Genomic DNA, 21729 nt, shown 5'->3' with positions numbered 1-21729 from the left:
AAATGGATTTTGTTAGTCTGGTTTGCTACAGCATCCTCGCACAATATACCAAAACTACAGCGCACTGTCAGGTTAGCAGCAAAGGTCAATGGCTGCAGTTTATCTTCTCTTCAGGACTTGTGTGTGTCCGGGGACAAAGAAGTGGGCAGGAAAATATCATTGTGAACACCATCCATCTTGCAAATTGCCTTTTCCAAAAGCTCCTTCCTGAAAAATGCTTTAGAGCTATCAAAACAAAAATTTCATGCCACCTTAAACATTTCTTCCCACAGGCAGTTAAATCTGATCAACCATTCTAGTTAACCTCTTCTTCACCTCCTTCTATTTATTATGCCCATCACTACACTGTAGACACTTTAAAGCACTTTTTATAATGTTAGTTACGTTGTAAACACATGCTGATATTTACTTAGTTATTCCATATTCATCCGTCAACCTCTAATTTTATTAGCACTTTTTAATCAATATAATTGTTCCATGTCTCTCTCTGACCAATACACCATTGCAAATTCCTGAAAAAAACTGAAGATCTCGTCATTGTCATCATCAAAGATCTATACCAAAGACAAAGGCTAAAAATAAAAGTATGAGGCCCAACCAAGAAGCTGAATACAGGGAATTAGGTAAATTCAGAGCTAGTGCCAGTGTCATATACCAGCAAAAGCAGAACTAAGCAGATGTATCAAATGAATATGCACCTAGAGTGAGTACCTGATAATGGAATAGTGATGGAGAGTTGAGAGGGTAGTGGGTACTTGGAGCAAGCTGCCAGAAGAAGTGGTCAAGGTGGGTAAAACTGCAACATTTAAGAGGCATTTGGATAAGTACCTGTAGAGGTGGGACTTGGATGGTTTTGAGGGAATTCATGCAACTGGAGTAAGCAGGAAAGATGCCAAGGTTGGTGTGGACCTGTCATGCCAAAGGGCTGTTTCCTGTGCTATGACTCAATGTAGTGTGGAGGGCATTCAAATTCCTGGAGCACTGGGACACAATTCTGGGGAAGATGGGACCAAATGTTGCACCAGCGCAATAATGGAATAATGGAGGTGGGGTAGCTGATGAGAGTTGGGAGCATATGCTAATACTGCAGAGGAGAGTTTAAATTGGGATAGGTCGGGAAATATCAACAATATCAAAGTGGATACTAAAAGCTTTTTCAAATATGTAAAAAAAAGAAAGATGAGAGTAGATATGGGACTGCTAGAAAATGAGGCCAAAGAAATAATAACAGGGGTCAAAGAGATGGCAGATGAATTAAATGAGTATCTTGCATCAGTCTTCACTGTGGAAAACACTAGCAGTGTGCCAGATGTTGAAGGGTGTGAGGGAAGTGAAGTGAGTGCAGTTACTATTAAGGGGGAATGAACTCAAAAAGCTGAAAGACCTAAGCAGGGTTGTCAAACTCATTTTAGGTCACGGGCTGAATTGAGCAAAATGCAGCTTCATGCGGGCCGGATCAGTCGGACGCGTGCGAATGCAGCTTTCGTTGCCTCCGTTTTTTCAGCCTGCTCTCATGTGTCTCAGTCTCTGCTATAACTACAAAGTGTTTCACTTTACAAATTCCGTTTCTTATGAAGAAGACTGCCGAGCAAGACTGCCGAATAAACACTAAAAACCCTGAAAACCTGGTACCTGAATAAACTCAGCATTAGCCATATCATACGCCATAGGCGCTTCGATTACTGGGGCCAGCTTTAATAGTAATTAGATATTATCTCGCGGGCCAAAGATAATTCCACCTCGGGCCTTGAGTTTGACATATATGACCTAAGGGGTATATAAGTCATCTGGACCAGAGGAACTGCACCCAAGGGTTCTGAAAGAGGTAGCATTAGAGATTGTGGAAGCATTAGTAATGATCTTTTAAAAATCATTGGACTCTGGCATGATACCAGAGGACTGGAAAATTGTAAATGTCACTCCACTTGTCAAGAAAAGAGGAAGGCAGTAGAAAGAAAATTGTAGACCTGCTAGCCTGATCTCAGTGGTTGGAAAGATGTTGGAGTCAATTGTTAAGGATGAGGTTATGGAGTACTTGGTGACACAGAACAAGATAGGACCAGGTCAGCATGGTTTCCTGAAGGGAATATCTTGCCTGACAAACTTGTCGGAATACTTTAAGTACTTTAAGGAGATTACATGTAGGATAGATAAAGGGGATGCACTGGATGTATATTTGGGTTTTCAGAAGGCCTTCAACAAAATGCTTCCTGTAATACCATGGGCTGCTTACCAAATTAAGAGCCCATGGTATTACAGGAAAGTTACTGGCAAGGTTAGAACATTGGCTGATAGGTAGGAAGCAGTTAGTGGGAATAAAAGCGTCTTATTCTGCTTAGCTGCCAGTGACTAGTGGTATTCTGCAGGGGTCAGTGATGGGACCGCTTCTTTTTCTGCTGTATATCAATGATTTAGATGATGGAATAGATGGCTTTGTTGCCAAATTTGCAGATGATATGAAGATTGGTGGAGGAACAGGTGGTGTTGAGGAAACAGGTAGGATGCAGAAGGACTTTGACAGATTAGGAGAATGGCCAAAAAAGTGGCAAATGCAACACAATGTTGGAAAATGCATGGTCATGCACTTTGGTAGGAGAGATAAACGTGCAGACTATTTTCTAAGTGGGCAGAAAATCCAAAAATCTGATATGCAAAGGAACTTGGAATTACCTGAAAGGTTAATTTGCAGATAGAGCCAGTGGTGAGAAAGGCAAAAGGTCGAGAATATAAGATCAGGGATGTGATGCTGAAGCTTTTTAAGGCACTTGTGAGGCCTCACCTTGAGTATTGTGAACAGCTTTGGGCTCCTCATGTAAGAAAAGATGGGCTGGATTGGAGAGAGTTCAGAGGAGGTTCACAAGGATGATTCCAGGAATGAAAGGGTTATCATACAAGGAACATTGGAAGGTTCTAGGTCTGTACTCACTGGAAATTAGAAGGATGTGGTGGGATCTCAGTGAAACCTTTTGAATGTTGAAAGGCCTAGACAGAGTAGATGTGGAAAGAATGTTTCCCGTGGTGGGGGAGTCTAGGACAAAGGGGCACAGCCTCAAGATAGGTGGGCATCCATTTCAAACAGAGATGCAAAGAAATTTCTTAAGCCAGAGGGTGGTGAATTTATGGAATTTGTTACCACAGGCAACTGTAGAGGCCAAGTCATTGGGTATATTTAAGGCAGAGCCTGATTGGTTCTTGATTGGACACAGCATCACAGGGAGAAAGCTGGGGAGTGAGAAAAAGGATCAGATATGATTGAATGGCAGAGCAGACTCGATGAGCCAAATGGCCGAATTCTGCTCCTATGTCTTATGGTCTTAAGGAACAGTAACTTGAAATGCAGAACAATAAAAAGGGGAAACAAGGAGAGAAATGAAAGGCAAAACAGATAGAAGCAAAGGTGGAATGTAGAGGAAACAAGAGTGAGGGACAAAAAGGGACATGGTGCAAAAAGAAATTACGGGATGTTAAAAAGACTAATAATGTTCAAAAGACACTTCTATAAATGCAGAGGAAACAAGAGTGAGGGACAAAAAGGGACATGGTGCAAAAAGAAATTATGGGATGTTAAAAAGACTAATAAAGTTCAAAAGACACTTCTATAAATGTTTCACTTTGGTGTCTGGAGCATTGACAATAAGATAGATTTATTAACTGCCCAAATATATACACGTGGTTTCGATATTCTGGTACCAAAGAAAAACAAAGCAATGTGCCTTAATGAACACTGCCAGTCGAACTGGCACCTATCATCATGAAGTGCTTCAAGAGGTTAGTCATTATACATAGTAACTCCAACCACCTAAACAACTTTGTCCCACTTGCCTATTGCCAAAACAGGTCTAGGGAGGACACCATTTCCCTGGACCTACACTCATCTCTGTAGCATCCAATTAGTAAAGACGCCCATCTGCCTACATCTACCTACAGGAAAGATGTCAAAATGATTGAGAAGTGCAAAGAAAATTTACAAGGATGTTGCCAAGATTTGAGGACCTGAGTTATAGGAAAAGCTTGAATAGGTTAGGACTTTATTTCCTGGAACATAGAAGAATGAGAGAAGATCTGATAGAGGTATACAATATTATAAGGGGTATAGATAGGGTAAATGGAAGGGGGCTTTCTCCACTGAGGTTGAGTGAGATTAGAACAAGAGGTCATGGATTAAGGGTTAAGGGTGAAATGTTTAAGGAGAACATGAGGAAAAAAAATCTTCACTCAGAGGGCAAAGGAAAGTGTGGAATGAGCTACCGGTGGAAATGATGGATGCAGGTTTGATTTCAACATTTAAAAGACATTTGGATAAGTATTTGGATGGGAGGAGTATGGAGGGCTATAATCTGGGTGCAGGTCAATGGGACTAGGCAGATTAATAGTTCAGCATAGACTAGATGGGCAGAAAAGCTTGTTTCTGTGCTGTAGTATTCTATGACTCTGTGATATTAGAATTGTTTGTTGACTACAATTCTACCTTCAGTACTATAATTCCAAGTAAGCACATATCCAATAACTAGACCTGGGACTCAACAATTTCCTTTGCAGTTGGATCCTTGACTTCCTGATCAATGGACTATGATTCATAAGGATATGCAGCAACACTGCTGCCACAGTTATTGTCTACACTGGAGATCCACAAGGCTGCATCCCCAGTCTCCTACTGTACTCCCTATACACTCACAACTGTGTGGCCAGATTCTGCTTTAACTCCACCTACAAGTCTGAAGATGATGCCACAGAAGTCAGCCAAACCTCTAATAATGAGGAGTTAGAGTACAGGAAGGAGACAGAGGGCCTAGAGGCATGGTGTCATGACAATAATCTTTCCCTCAATGTCAGCAAAACCAATGATATGGTCATTGAGTTCAGGAAGCACTGTGGTGCACACGTTCATCTACATCAACAGTGCTGAGGTTGAGAGGATTGAGAGCTTCAGGTTCCTAGGACTGAAGATTACCAATAGCCTGCTCTGGTCCAACCATATAGACATCATGGTCAAGAAAGATTACCTGCTCCTCTACTTCCTCAGGAACACTGCTCCCTCTAAAGTGCATGGGTGCATGGACACGCAGTAACTGAAACGCACATAGGCTTTGTTGCCACACAGCTGGAATTTTCTTTCATAGAACGATAATTTAAAATGCCACACAGTTTTTGGGCCATGTAATAATTTCCTGCTCAAAGCAATTGTTGGTCCATGCAGCTGTAAAAATTTAGAGCGAGTGTTGTTCAGGAAGCTAAAGATATCTGACTTGACCCCTTTGACCCTCAATTTTTATCAATGCACCATAGAAAGCATTCTGTCCAGAGGGTATGGCAACTGCTCTGCCTGTGACTGCAAGAAATAGGCAGAGAGTGTAGACACAGCTCAATAGATCACAGAAACCTGCCTCCCCTTCATGGACTCTGTCTACACTTCTCACTTCCTCTGTAAAGTAGCCAGCGTACCACTAGGCTCAACAACAGCTTCTATCCCAGTATTATAAGTGGGGACCACTGTTTAATGGTCCCCAGTACTAGATGGACTCTTGATCCCACAATCTACCTCATTCCACCCTTGCATCTTATCTGTACCATACTTTCTCTGGAACTGTAACACTTTATTCTGTATTCTTTCATTGTTTTCCCTTTAATAACTCAATGGACTGTACAATGAATTGATCTGTATGGACAGTATAGAAGACAAGTTTTTCACTGTACCTCTATACAAGTGACAATAACAATCCAATTAACCAATACTTTGGCTATTAAGCAGACTTGGCTGGGGGTGACGAGTGATAGGACTGAACATCCAGCTGTACTCAGAATTTAAATACAGGCAAAACGGTAAAGGAGATGGGATGGCTTTACTAGTAAAGGAGGGAGTGAGTGCAATGCTGAGGATGGATATTAGCCTGGCAAATCACAACATGAAATCAATATAATTGGAGCTAAAAAGCAGAAACAAAGAACCCAAGAGCAGAAAGCGCTGATGGAGGCTTCTCTTGGACCTTCAAACTCTAGTGATAATGGAGAGATGGAGTAAAACTGGAAACTAGAAAAAACTACAACTAGGGTTCAACTGTAATTACTGGTGACATTAAGCTACACCCTGGGAAGAAAACACCAATTTAATATTTAATGAGGCCCTGTGCATCATGCGCTATTTAACTTTACTCACTATAGCATTTATGTGCTTGTTGCTTGTGTTTCAAGGTTCCGCAGACAACAGTGAAATTTCAGGTTAAATTTTTTCTCTTTCTGCAATTTAAATGGCAGGACTAACTTGTTGCTATAATTGAGTTAATATCTCTTTGAAGCAATAAAGTAAAATTCCTCATGTCAATCCCACATTATAAGTTCAAAGCTTTTGGCTTTTACCTATATTAAATTAATTTGCAATCATGGAAAGAATCATCAAAGGATGATGAACTACCCTTTAATATAAGCCACCGGAAAAAATGAATAGAATGAGATAAAATCCTTATGCTTTTACCACCCCCCCCAACATTCACTTACCCCCCCCCCACCAAAAATAGCACAGTGGCAATCTAAATTGTATTTTTTTTCTTAGTAGATGATCAGCCATGATCTCAAAATGGCGGTGCAGGCTTGAAGGGCCGAATGGTCTACTTCTGCACCTATTGTCTATTGTCTACTTACTAGCTAGGAAGGTGTTCTCCCTCATGAGCTCATGTACTCTTTTCTCCAGGTCTTCTTCAGATTTCATTGGTATGAAGCGTTTAATTAATATGCAGGATGAGACATTAATCATCAACTCAGAGAGAACAGTGATCTGTTTTGCAACTGGGTCCTTCATAGCAAGATCCTTCACATTTTCTGAAAAATATAAAGTTTTCATGCTTAAATTTGACATTAATAGAACATCATTAATTTTAATGATATTAATCAGGGAACATGAACCAATCCTCATAGAGGGACCAGAAGTGGAGAGAGTGAGCAATTTCAAGTTCCTGGGTGTCAAGATCTCTAAGGATCTAACCTGGTCCCAACATATCGATGCAGCTATAAAGAAGGCAAGACAGCAACTATATTTCATTAGGAGATTGGGAAGGTTTAGTTTGTCACCTAAAACACTCCAAAACCTCTTCAGGTGTACAGTGGGGAGCATTCTGACAGGCTGCATCGCTGTGTGGTATGGGGGAGTGGGGACAGGGGCTACTGCACAGGATCAAAAGAAGCTACAGCAAGTTGTAAAATTAGCTGGCTTCATCTTGGGTACTAGCCTCTGTAGTATCCAAGACATCAAGGAGCGCTGCCACAGAAAGGTGGCATTCATTTTAAAGGACCCTCAACACCAGGACATGGCCTCTTCTCATTGTTACCACCAGAAAGGAGGTACAGAAGCCGGAAGGCACACACTCAGTGATGCAGAACTCTTTCCTAAATGGACATTGAACCCATGAACACTACCGCACTTTTTCAATATTGTTTCTGCTTCTGCACTACTTTTAATTTAACTATTTACTGTACACATATACTTAGTGTCATTTACTTTTTTCTCTATATTATCATGTAATGCATTGTATTGCTGCCACCGTTAACTAATTTCAAGACATATGTCAGTGATATTAAATGACTCTGATTCTGATATCATACTCTTCCTCCTCTCCCTGATTTGTTTGTAATAGCAGAACATCTCTTCAGAGCAGCTTCTAAAAACCTATTCTAACTGTCTGAAGTTTGAAAGCACTGGCATAGTACTTACTTAAAGGATAATATCAAGCTAAGATTGAACTTGATTCTTGCATCAAAAGACACCAACATGCCTAGTTTCACAAGGAATTGTTAAAAAAGCAGTCACAACTGGAACTGATTTTGTTCTCACTTGCTAACTGCGCTACCTATTCCCTAATCTGATATCATCAAACAAAAACTTTCTGGTCCACTCCACCACTTCTACAGCCTGCCCCTCACCCATCCACTTCAATGGAGATGCATTTACAAATTGAGTCATTCAAGTGAGTTAAAGATCTAGACTTCAGCCATCACAGAAAATTATAATGATTCACGCCAATCTATATGCTTCTGAGACCTGGGCTGCCTAAAATAGGCATTTCACAAAACTATTAAAAAAACGACCAACACTGCCTATGCAAAATCCACCAAATTCGCTTAAAAGGGTAACAAAACAAAACATACACTAGTGTTGTCTCCTAGGCCAATATCCTAAACACTGATACTCCAATTATACTCAGTTGGCTGAGTTCAGCAGACTAGGTTGTTTCATACGCCAATACTTAAGTTATGATACAGATAGTCTATTCCAAGCTCCCTCACTGGAAGAGATTACCAGTCAGACAGATGAAGAGATTCAAGAGTGTGCTCAAAGCCTCTCTGAAGAAATGTAGCATCTCCACTGATACCTACAACCCTTTGGTCCATATCCACTCAAAGTGGGGATAACTTTGAGAATCCAGAGCCCATGTACTGGAAATACACGGCAGCCTTACATAAAGAGCTGAAGGAGCATACCGCCTCACAAATAATCCATTCCCAATCTGTTCAGCTCCTTCTTCCCCATCTGTAGAAGAACTCTACATTTCTTCATATCCCTTTAACTATTCCCAGAATCCTTACCATATAGAACTTTAACCACTTGCTTTTATTTCACTACATATGTTCATTCATTCTTTATGTGCTCTATTGTATGATGTGGGCGATCGTAGTCTTTCCCAGACCATGATTGTTCTTGGCAAATTTTTCTACATAAGTGGTTTGCCATTGCCTTCTTCTGGGCATTGACGGGTGACCTCAGTCATTATCAATACTCTGCAGTGATTGTCTGCCTGGCGTCAGTGGTCACATAACCAGGAGTTGTGATATGCACCAGCTGCTCATACCACCTGCTCCCATGGCTTCCCGGGCTAAGCAAGAACTACACCTTTCCCAAGGGTGATCTGCAAGCTAGCGGAGGGAAGGAGCGCCTTACACCTCCTATGGTAGACACCACCCTGTCACCTATGCAGCATCCGAGCAATGGGTGCCCGAAAAAATCTAACAATGTGTCACTATTCTAGGACCTTCCAGCAACTGGAGGGATTCCAAGACAGGCAGCTCAAAACCTAGATCTAACAGACAGGTATGCATACATCTGAGAAATGTGTTTCACTGCTCCCAGAGGTGGGGTAGCCAAAGAACAAAGTTCACCCTTGAGTACAGAATGGAAATATACAAGCAGGCAAAACAGCACAAAATAAAGAGCCACAAAAATCAGAACTGTACCATAATCTTGTAAAGTTTTCAAAAGCTGGTCAACATCAGTATCCAGTTGGCTCTGAATTAAGTTGCGTACGAAACTGTTTTGCAAAGCCTCCTATAACAAAAAAAATCTATTTATGTTAAGCTCATTCATACAGTGCCTCGAATGGAATATTAAAATTGACATAGTGTTTCATTAAATAAGGATGTACTGTTGAGAACAATCACAAAGGGAACTACAGGGTGATATAGTATCACAGTAATCAGTGCTGCTGCCACAAACTTCAGCAACTTGCATTCAATCCTGATTTCTGCTGCTCTTTATGTGAAACCTAACTTGCATGTCTTCCAATGACTGTTTGAGTTTCCCTTGAGTGTTCTGGTTTCCTTCCATATCCCAAAGATGTGTTGGCTGATAGTTTACTTGTCCAATGTAAATCATCCTTAGTGTGACTTGGTAGGAATTGATAGGTATGTGAGATAAAGTTATTGAAGTGAGTGGGGGAATGAGATTGATGAGATTGTCCTAACAGTTGACATAGACTCTAATGGACTGAAAGCTTGCTTTAACCCTTTCTGTACCATAATGTTTCTACTGCACTCCAGTAGAAGTGGTAGAGGCAGGTTCGATTTTGTCATTTAAAAGAAAATTGGATAGGTATATGGACAGGAAAGGAATGGAGGGATATGGGCTGAGTGCAGGTAGGTGGGACGAGATGAGAGTAAGCGTTTGGCACAGACTAGAAGGGCCGAGATAGCCTGTTTCTGTGCTGTAATTGTTACATGGTTATATAAAGAAATATTTAAAATAGTTGCATCAAATTACTTCTGTTACTGCGTTCAGATTAGAACACTTCAAGGATGTGAAGGAAATTACACTTTGTACTGGAGAATAATTGGAGGACTATTTGATCACAAGGATGCAACATGTTGAAATGAAATATGAATGTTTAAACAAAGAGGGAAAATATGTCAGCATCATGCTATGGTCCTACTTGGCTGTTCTAATGAATCAAAAAGATTCCAGATCAATAACCGGGTAGGGGTGAAATTGGTTCTTGGGGCATGGTGCATGAGACCAAGAATAAACTTCTATTCCTGGTTTGATATCTAACATTCTATATACCACCAAAAATTATTAACTGATTATTCATTTAATTTTTATTATAGGATTTTATTGATACAGAGTAACTACTACATTTGCCTGTTGTATGGCATTTGTGGCACTGAAGTACGATAAAATACTAAGCACATACAAAATTGGTATTATGCTCAACACAATTAGTTTTGTGACTGCTTTAAGAACAAAATTTCTATTATTCAAGTTAATTTACAAGATTATGAAATATGAATTTAATATTCAAATGGATACTTCTCTTTTATGTTCTATTAAATAGAGCAGTGTTACTTTTTACTTGCCTTAAGGCCATTTAACATAAAGTTTTCTTTAACAAAAATATCTGTAGCTTTCAGCCACAACTTTGAATACGTCGTCAAGTTTTCAACTGTTTTCAGTAACCTATTAGCCTAGATAAAATACAGAAAAGAAACAATGACAAGAATTGCAACTACAGTACACTTCAGAAATTTATTATATGAAATTAGTTAAAGGATCAAGATCAGTTTGGAAACATTGTGTATCTTGCGGCAGTAATACACTGAGAAGAAGGAGTTAACTTTTAGCCAAAAATAAAAAGCAGAGATGCTGGAAATATTCAGCAGATTAGGCAGCATCTAATCAGAGAGGAACCAAATTTTATGTTTGGCTTCAGTTTGGTAACCGTGGGTGACTTTTAAAAGGCAGTTAGGAGTTTCCATCCTTAAGTTCCAGTGTGGATCTTGTGTGCTTGTTTACCTAATTTTCAACATGCAGAATACCTGCAGCCAAAACAGGCAGGAAACTGTTTAGATATCCAAAATGGGATCTTTGATGTATAGTAGTACACCAGTTCCAACTTGTGTGCAAAAATGGGTGAAACTTCAATGCAGCATATTTCTCCTGTCATAATGAGGTCGTAATGAATATTTTACAAGCACCTACTGGAAAATCTTTACTAAAAGTAGGTATATGTCTTGGTATATGTTTTAGATCTGTATGGGACCAGGAAGAGCAGGAATATTAACTCAGTCTCATGAAATAACTGAGTGTTCGCCAGAATTGACCCCATCTTCTATAGTAGCCAAAAGACTATTAAAAATTATTCCAAACAAGGGGCAACATAATTTCTTCAGTGAGATAATTAGAAGTATAAACAATGCAGGTAGGCACAAATGAGGTACGGTAGAGTATACGAGACATGAGAACAAGAAAGAAATCAGGAGGACTGAAAGAAGGCAAGTGGTTGCCCAAGCAGGTAAAGTGAAAAAGAATCCGAAAGAATTCTACAGATATACTGAGCAAAAGGATTACAAGGGACAAAATTGGTCCTCTGGAAGATCAGAATGGCAATCTATGTGTGCAGCCAAAACAGATGGGGGAGATCTTAAATGGCTTGTTTGCATCTGTATTTTCTCGGGAGGCTGACAGAGACTGTGGAAGTGAGGCAAAACAGCAGCAAAATCATGGATCCTAATCAGATTACAGAGGAGAAGGTGCTTGCTGTCTTGAGGCAAATTAGGGTGGATAAATCCCCAGGGCCGGACAAAGTGTTTCCTCAGACACCATGGGAGGCTAGTGCAGAAATTGCAGGGGACCTAGCAGAGATATTTGAATCATCCTTAGTGACAGGTGAGGTACCGAAGGATTGGAGGATTGCTAATGTTATCAGTCTAAAAATAAACCAGGAAATTATAAGCCAGTGAGCCTGACATCAATAGTGTGTAAGTTATTGGGAGGTATTCCAAGGGACCAGATGTATGAGAATTTGGATAGATAGGGACTGATTAGGGATAGTCAGCATAGTTTTTGTGTGGTATGTCACATCTAAACAGTTTATAGAGTTTTTCGAGGAAGTTACCAGGAAAATTGATGAAGCCAAGGCAGTGGATGTTGTCTGCATAGACTTTAATAAGGCATTTGACAAGGTCCCATATGGGAGGTTGTTCAGGAAGGTTCAGTCACTCAGTATTCAAGATAAGGTAGTAAATTGGATTAGACATTGGCTTTGTGGGAGATGCCAGGGAGTGGTAGTAGATAGTTGCCTCTCTGTCTGGAGGCCTGTGACTGGTGGAGTACCACAGGGACCAGTGCTGCGTCCATTGTTGTTTGTCATCTACTGTAAATCAACGATCTGGATATTAAAGTGGTTCAGCAAATTTGTGGATGACATCAAGATGGGGGGTGTAGGGGACAGTGAAGAAGACTATCAGAGCTTGCAGCAGGATCTGGCCAGCTGGAAAAATGGGCTGAAATTGGCAATGGATTTTAATGCAGACAAATGTGACGTGTTGCATTTTGGCAGGTCCAACCACGGTAGGTCTTACACAGTGAGTGGTAGAGCACTTGGGGAGTACAATAGAATAAATGGATTTGGGAATACAGATCCATGATTCATTGAAAGTGGCGGCATAGGTAAATAGGGTTGTAAAGAAAGTTTTTGGCACATTGGCCTCCATAAATCAAAATATTGAGTACAGGGGATCAGATATTATGTTGAAGTTGTGTAAGATGATGGTGAGGCCTAAATTGGAGCATTGTGTGCAATTTTAGTCACCTGACTATTGTAAAGATGGAAGTAAGGTTGAAAGAGTACAGAGAAAATTTACAAGGATGTTGCTGGGACTGAGCGATTGGAGTTATAAGGAAAGACTTAATAGGTTGAAAGATTGAATTGAATAGAAGGAGGTGGCAGAGCCAACATAAAAGCCAAAGAGAAAACATAATAGAGAAAAAATTAGTGGGAAGTTAGAGGACTGGGAAGCTTTTATAAACCAACAGACGGCAACTAAAAAATTCATTTAGGTAAAGATGGAATATGAAGGTAAGCTAATCAGTAATATTAAAGAGAATACCAAAAGTTTCTTCTGATACATAAAGTATAAAAGAGAGGCAAGAGTAGATGTTGGACCACTGGAAAACTATGCAGGAGAAGCAGTAATGGGGACAATGAAATGGTGGATGAACTGAATAAGTATTTTGTATTAGTCTTCACTGTGGAAGGCACTAACAGCATGGTGTAAGGTTCAAGTGTCAGGGGGCATAAAGTGTGTGAAGTTATCATAACTAGAGAGAAGGTGCTTGGGAAACTGAAAGGTCTGAAGGTAGATAAGTCACCTGGACCTGATACTGTACACCCCAGAAAGAGGTAGCTCAGGAGATTGTGAAGGCATTCATAATGATCTTTCAGGAATCACTAGATTCTGGAAGGTTTCCAGAAGACTAGAAGATTGCAAATGTCACTCCACACTTCAAAAAGGGAGGGAGGCTGAAGAAAAGGAAATTAGAAACATAGAAAACCTACAATATAATACAGGCCCTTTGGCCCTCAAAGTTGTGCCCAACATGTCCCTACCTTAGAAATTATTAGGCTTACCCATAGCCCTCGATTTTTCTAAGCTCCATGTTCCTTTCTAAAAGTCTCTTAAAAGACCCTATTGTATCCACGTCCACCACTGTTGCCAGCAGCCCATTCCATGCACTCACCACTCTCTGAGTAAAAAACTTACCACTGACATCTCCTCTGTACCTACTCCCCAGCACCTTAAACCTCTGTCCTCTTGTGGCAACCATTTCAGTCCTGGGAAAAAGCCTCTGACTATCCAAACCATCAATGTCTCTCATCAACTTATACACCTCTATCAGGTCACCTCTCATCCTCCGTCGCTCGAAGGAGAAAAGGACAAGTTCACTCAACCTGTTTTCATAAGGCATGCTCCTCAATCCGGGCAACATCCTTGTAGATCTCCTCTGCACCCTTTCCATGACTTCCACATCCTTCCTGTAGTAAGGTGACCAGAACTGAGTACAGAACTCCAAGTGGGGTCTGACCAGAGTCCTATATAGCTCCAACATCACCTCTTGGCTCCTAAGTTCAATTCCACGATTAATGAAGGCCAATATACCATATTCTTTCGTAACCACAGCGTCAACCTGCACAGCTGTTTTGAGCGTCCTATGGACTTGGACCCCAAGATCCCTCTGATCCTCCACACTGCCAAGAGTCTTACCATTAATACTATATTCTGCCATCATATTTGACCTACCAAAATGAACCACTTCACACTTATCTGGGTTGAACTCCATCTGCCACTTCTCAGCCCAGATTTGCATCGTATCAATGTCCCGCTATAACCTCTGACAGCCCTCCACACTATCCACAACACCTCCAACCTTTGTGTCATCAGCAAATTTACTAACCAATCCCTCCACTTCCCCATCCAGGTCATTTATAAAAATCACAAAGAGTAAGGGTCCCAGAACAGATCCCTGAGGCACACCACTGGTCACCAACCTCCATGCAGAATATGACCTACCTACAACCACTCTTTGCCTTCTGTGGCAAGTTACAGTCCAGTTAGCCTACTTCAGTGGTTGGGAAGAATTTGGAGTTGATTGTTAAGAAAATGGTTTCAAGATTTCAGAGGGTTGTCCTTTTAGAACGGAGATGAGGAGGAACTTCTTTAGCCAGAGATTGGTGAATCTGTGGAAATCTTTGCCACAGACAGCTGTGCAGGCTAAGACTTTAAGGTATATTTAAGGCAGAAGTTGATAAATTATTGATTGGTCAGGGCACAAAGCGATACAGGGAGAAGTCAGGAAACTGGGGTTGAGAGGAAAATTGGATCAGTCATGATGAAATGTTGGAACAGACTCAATGGCCCAAATGGCCTAATTCTGCTTCTATATCTTATGATCTAAGGTTAGGACTTTATTCCCAGCAACGAGAAAAATGAGGGGAGATTTGATAGAGGTAAACAAAATTATGAGGAGTATAGATAGGGCAAATACAAGAGGGCTTTCCCCACTGAAGATGGGTAGAACTACAACTAGAGGTCATGAGTTAAAGATGAAATCTGAAATGTTTAAGAGGAACGTGAGGGGAAACTTCTTCACTCAGAGGATCATGACCGTGTGGAATGAACTGCCAGTACAAGTGGTGCATGCAAGCTCAATTTCAACTTCTAAGAGAAGTTTGCATAGGTACATGGTTGGGAGGGTTATGGAGGGCTATGGTCAGGGTGCAAGTCATTGGAACTAGACAGTTAAAATTGTTCAGCACTGACTAGATGGGCCAAAGGGCCTGTTGCTGTGCTGTACTTTTCTATGACTTTATATCTATTTTAGCCAGGTCTCCCTCTGTTTTAAAATTTTTAAATGGCTGCACTGATCTATGCAGTCAGCTAATGTATCAGTTTAAATTTAGCAGCAAAGATACTGCATGCATAATTAAAGTAAGTATAGTAACAGCATAATGACAAGATGGGTATGCTGAAAGAAACAGATAAGCAGTTGGTACTTACAATTATTTTAGTGAAGACAATTTTACAAATGCAGGGTTCAGAATTTTAATATCTGCAGTTCAGGTGATATCTTTCCACAGGTGCTGACTGGCCTGCTGAATGTTTGCAGCATATTTTTGTTTCATATTTCTAACATCTGCATTTTAAAAATCTTCTTTCAATGGTGAAACATAGCCAAGTTTATCCTCTCCTGAATCTATATTCATTTACTTTTACTATGTCTTTTTTGGGCATTGCTGCATATTATTAAGATCTATCCCAAATGCCAGACACAGAGTTCAATGAAGAAGAACTGTGAGATATCCAGTATTTTGCATCCCCTTACCTTCTCCATCAATGTCAGGATTTGTGATGTATTGGGAGCAAACAGCACTTCACCAAGTAGCAATGGCTTCAGGAAAGTCCATAACAAAGCCCCATTTGGTGCTTTCAGAATATCCTCATAAAAATCCATGCAGTAAGGAGCTAATATATAATTTTTTTTAAAAAAGCAGAATTAGTGACCTTTTCACATCAACTGATTATATTAATCTGAAGTTTCAATTGACTACACATCCAGCTCACATATAAAATCTATAGAAAAAAATCCAAAATCTTGGCACTTATTCGGCAAGTATTGGCTAATTCTGACCTCTTTAACCAGTCAACCCACTCTCAAAAATTGCACTAAATGTTCTGCCTCCATTTCATTTATTCTATCACAAATGAAATTTAATTCCTTAATATATTTATGTGTTCAAAATCAAAATTTTGAAGGACTCTCTACTTAGGTTAAATACATATATTACAAGAGTTTACTGAAGAGTGTGCAGAATGAAGTGTTTCCAAATATTTTATATGTCTATGTTACAATTTCTTCAAAATACAGAGGACTTTGAAACAAAAGATAATTTTAAAGTGGCTTATATGTATATCAATTTCTAACTTTATCATATAGGTACATTTCATTCTTCATTTAGTAGTCTATATTGTACAAGAAGTTAGCTTATGACTATACTTCTTGCTTTCTGGTGTACTGCGAATCTTTATCATGATTTTCTTTTCGCCCAGCTTGGTGATGTTTAAAGTTTCATAGCTGCTGGATGGCAAGTATCTTGCTGAGTTCATAACTGATAGGAATAGACATTGGATCATTAGAAGATCTTGCCACAAAGGTCCCTAACTCTTTGTGGGGAGTTTTCGGTTAAGATCAAAGATGAATGTAATTTCTTTGCTACCAACCACAAATTGATAGGCTAGTTATTTCCTGTGATCAAATAGAATTTGAAATTGATAATACTTCTTAAAAATGTATGTTGTTGCAATAAGTATGTATATCCTGCCAGAACTGTGGAAGTAGCATGTGAAGAATCCCATGTCCTTTCAGAATACTGTCCCACTTATTGCTCTACATCTGATCACATGCTTGCCTTTTATTTATTTCTCCTATCAACATCCATTACTTGCAATTATTGTTTTCTATTCCTGGCATCACTCTATTCTGTTCCAATGTCTGTTCAATTTCTGATCCACACGATTCTCAAGCATTAATTTTGACCATTGTAAAATATAATTTTTAACAAAATGAAATAAAGTCATTTAACCTGAATAGAAACAGGTGATTCTAACTATACACCATACAATTCCGTTTTAGTCCTCTATATGGCTATGGCTTCCTTACTGGTATTTGTAGGAATCTTGTACTTGATGTAATCTTCCTCAGTGAGTTCTTTAATTTGAGGGAGCTCTGAGAATGCCAATCCATCACCAAACAGGCTGCTTGATTTTGTTTTACAAATTCCTTTGAAGATGGCATCCCGCGGATTGGAGGAAGAATCTCCCAATGACCTTGTTTGGACATTCTGAATAGTTTGAAAAACATATCATGTCAGTCACCTTTCAGACTCTCAGAATAAAAAGATGAGCACTACTATACATTAGGCTAAGTGAGGGGGAAGGGCAAAGAAGGGTTGGGTTTGGGAGTGCAACCGGTGGATTTCCAGCAACAAATATTTAACTCATCTTTGAGATTGGAACTTGGGAGGAGTTATTTTAATCCTCAATTTTACCAGCCTGAGGAAACCCAATATATAAAGAGGACAAATGCTTTCTTCCAGTCAATGATACATTTTTCTTGTCTGCATAAACTCCTTTTTCCTAAGATCCAAATATGTTTCCACTTGCTGGGCTGACAAAGTGATATAGCCAGTAGTAGAACAGTTGCCTCACAATTCCAATGATCCAGATACAACCCCAACCTCCAATGCTTCTGTACGAAGTTTGCATATTCTCCTCATGGCCATATGGATTTCATACAGTGTTAGGCCTGCCCATGAAAGCTCCTCCCAGTCTCCACCAAGCTAACAGGAGTCTCCTGATACTTGTTTCCAACTCATCACCTGCAGCCATTTCCACATTGAACCAGTCAACCTCAATGAATTGCTCTTCACCTTCGGTTACCTTGTTGCCTGTGAGTTTAGTATCTGTTCTCTCTTGCTTTGTGGCTTGTTATTTTGCTGTTCATTGTTAAAGTTATTGTTCATTGCTGAATCTGTTGCTCTGCATTTGGGGCAATCCTCCTCTACGTTTCCTGACATACAAGAGCTGTAGTTTCCGTCAACATCTCAATGAAACGAGTGTTGGCCATTATAAATTGCACCTAGTATGCAAGTCAATGTTAACACTTGGTATAGGGATGGCAGGTATTACTGGAAATTTGGAGAAAAACAATGAGACAGGTGTAGGATCAGTGCAAAAGTGTGCTTGATGGTCAGAGTCATTTTCCATATGGGAATCATAGGGATGAATTGAATAGAAACAGGCTCTTAGGCCCACCACATCCATGTTGACCTTTTAGTCCATCAACACTAATCCCATCTGACTGCATTAGAACCCCATTCCTCTCCACTTTGCCTATTTCAGAGTCATGCACCTTCAATATTTCACCGACAATGTACTCCAGATATAATTACTTGCTGTGTAAAAAAAATCTTGCCTCTCAAACCCACTTTAAAATTTGTACCAGTCACCTTAAACCTATGCTTTCTTGGAATTGCAGTCATGCAGCATTGAAACAGGGCATCCAGCTCACCATGTTCATTGCAACCATTGGGCAACATCTGTATTAATTTCATCTTCTGGCATGGTGCAAAGATTAGTGATTTCAGTATTTGTCTGGATGCTTAAATGTTGTCTGTAACACTGCTTTCACATTCAAAGTAGTCAACACTCTCTTGAGTGATAAAGGTCTCCCTCAGATCCCCTCTAACCTCTTGCCCCTTACCCTAAGCCTACGTTTTATTCAGTCCTGATAAGAGGAAAGTTTTTCTGTAGTCTTCACTATTTAGACCTCTTAACTGCCTCTGCTGTCGGGCAAACAAGCCAAGTCCTTCCAATTTCTCCTCACAAGTAGAACATTCCATCTCAGGAAAGCATCCTGGTGAACCCTCAGCATAATCACATCCTTCCTAAAGTGTGGTACTAGAATTGCTTACCATCTTCCAAGTGTGCCTTAATCAGTCACCGTTCTGTTGACAGGAGCATCTAAACACTACATTTAGTTTTTTTTTAAATAGGCGATTCTCAGGTAAAGTGAACTCTGGTGGTGACCAGATCTATTCTAGAACCATCTTTTATACTGTTTATAATCATATCGATCTCCTAACAGCTCTGGGTCTGCTTTGCATCTTCAACCCAACAGATCCAAGTGTTTTCAGATAAACAAAAACAGGTCCAAGCCCTGTAGACAGTTTAATAGTCAATTGACAACTCCCAAAAAGCAATAAGGTATCTATTAATCCTAAAACTTCACTTTTATGATTTAAAAAAGATGAGAAATTCTACAGATTCTGTTATTCCAAAGGATCACACATAGGATGCTGGAGGAACTCAGCAGATCAAGCAGCATCTATGGGAAAGAATAAACGATCGATGTTTTGGGCCAAGACCCTTCTTCAGGTCCTCGGCCTGAAACGTCAACTGCTTATTCTTTCCCATAGATGCTGCTTAATCTGCTGAGTTCCTCCAGCATCTTGTGTGTGCTACTTTTATTATTTTTCTGTTTCACATAGTCCACCTCTATTGATTTTTTGTAAACTTAGATATAAATAACACTATAAATACACTACTTAAACTCATTATATGAAAATGAAAAGTATATAAATGGGAAGGAACAAGCTACCAGATGGCAGTTCTTGGAGCATCAGCTGGAACAAAGGAAGATGCATGTTCTCAAAATTATTAAATATCACCCATTAAAATACTGAAAAATTGAATGTAATATTTTGAAAATCATTTTAGTAAAGACCTTGTACCTCATCGAATTCAAAGATTACTGGAAGATTCATGTTCCTGACAGTATCTAGAAGCTCGGGAATGAGTTCCAGGAATTGTAATGATTTTGATGCCAGAGAGGTAATTTCAGAGAACACTTCCAGGATGTTCTTCATTATCTCATTTGCCTGAGGGGACATCATCATTGGCAGAAAGGCCTGGAAAAAGCACAATATGAAATGTTCTTTACCGAAGGATATTTGAAACCTACTGCTACAGAGTGAAAATTCAGTAGCTCATTGTCAACTTCGAAATGTATTAGTTCCACAAATCATACACGCTGTTGTTCGATACAATAACATTATAATGTAAATATCTTTCTTCATGCTCCATTTTCTATCCCTCCATTTTCTTGTTAGTACATTATTTTGAGTGTAATCATTCCATTTCTGGGCAAAGTGCTCATATCTGGGGCTGATGTAAAACTAGTGTGATGAAACCTGGAACAATTCTGGATCAAATTATCAGAGCTGCTCCAGGTAATTATACTGAGGGGTTAGTCCTGGACCTGGTGGGCAATGCTAAAACCACATGGCTTGACTTGGATTTCATCACATTGCCAGGTAAAGCAGAATAAATCCCTTTAATATATTAGAATGAATTTGAAATCTCCTCAGTGAGAGTAAATACAAGTTCTAGCAAGCATGATAGACTGAATACTCTCTCCCCTACAAACTACATGGAGTTAATTACAACATAGCGCATTCAATCTGTTTTGTTTTACATTTCTGAACTTTGGGAATTGACTTTTTATCTCTGCTGCCATTGCCAAAAGATCAGTGTTTAAATTTATCCACTTCACATATCCTTCAAACAAAACAATGTTTAAAATGTACCAAAAACTACAGGCTCAGCAGCTGCTTTGATTTTCTGACAGATATTGGGAAGACAGTACATCAAACCAAAGAGACAGGGTATTGCAGTTTAATGTAACAGTTACACTAATCACAAAGATAGAATGGAATGGTATGAAGAAAAACAAGTAATAATCATGATTGTATGAATTAGTGTTTGCTTTACCTTATAAGCGGTGCACCTCAAATCTACGTTATGGCTGATTGTTAGAATAAGTTTATAACAGTCCCAAAATGTCAAGGTGCAGAGTTCTGCAGTCACAGTTGAAATATTTACGTCCTTTGGAAAAGCTAACATTAGGCGCAAGCTTGTCTCATCACATCTGTCAGCAGTAGCAAGAGCATGAATGACTAACTGTAAAAAAAAATATCCTTAGGTTTCATCAATAATAATTGGCAACCATCTGAAACTTCAATATAACAGAAAAATGCAAAGCATAATGCTATCTTTGTTTGGAAATTGAAGGTGTTATAGAATGGCTCAATAGGAATTTATTTTCTTTATTTAATTAGAGACAAAACTGGCAAAAGACCATTCCAGCCCAATGAACCATATCATCCAGCAACCCACCTATTCAACCCTAGCCTAATCAGAGGATTATTTAGAATGACCAATTAACTTACTAATCGGAATGTCTTTGGACTATGGGAGGATACCGGAGCACCTGGAGAAAGCGCATATGGTCGGTCACAAGGAGAATAAACACTCCTCACAGACAGTGTTGGAAATGAACTCTGACACCCCAAGCTGCAATAGCATTGTGCTAACTACTACATTACTGTAGTGCCCCTCTACCCACCACCCCTCCAGGATAAAACTTTCTGCTATTCCTGTTTTACATAATTTATACTCAGTTGCATTATAAAGTGCATCATAACACTTCTTCCATTTGACTATAGCACCTTCAATTGTTTCTGTACTCGCAGAAACATTTAAAAACTAGCAATAAAAATGAGCCCAAGGTTGATT

General features: G+C 39.6%; 1 protein-coding gene across 1 annotated transcript in view; it reads right to left on the bottom strand.

The window, feature by feature from the left end:
* The window catches only part of LOC140732128 (uncharacterized), a 205073-nt gene that overhangs the window by 78749 nt on the left and 104595 nt on the right, over positions 1–21729 (bottom strand). Inside the window, exons 26-32 of the mRNA XM_073054312.1 lie at positions 20926–21114; positions 19887–20063; positions 17255–17435; positions 15920–16059; positions 10615–10722; positions 9220–9310; positions 6637–6813 (exon numbers count right to left, since the gene is read on the bottom strand). Coding sequence (XP_072910413.1) covers positions 6637–6813; positions 9220–9310; positions 10615–10722; positions 15920–16059; positions 17255–17435; positions 19887–20063; positions 20926–21114 — 1063 coding nt within the window. The remainder of the gene's footprint in view (positions 1–6636; positions 6814–9219; positions 9311–10614; positions 10723–15919; positions 16060–17254; positions 17436–19886; positions 20064–20925; positions 21115–21729) is intronic.

The sequence above is a fragment of the Hemitrygon akajei genome, chromosome 8, assembly GCF_048418815.1.
Source record: "Hemitrygon akajei chromosome 8, sHemAka1.3, whole genome shotgun sequence".
Classification (NCBI taxonomy): domain Eukaryota; kingdom Metazoa; phylum Chordata; class Chondrichthyes; order Myliobatiformes; family Dasyatidae; genus Hemitrygon; species Hemitrygon akajei.
Note: the sequence above shows the minus strand (reverse complement) of the source record. Positions and strands in the feature narration are given on the sequence as shown.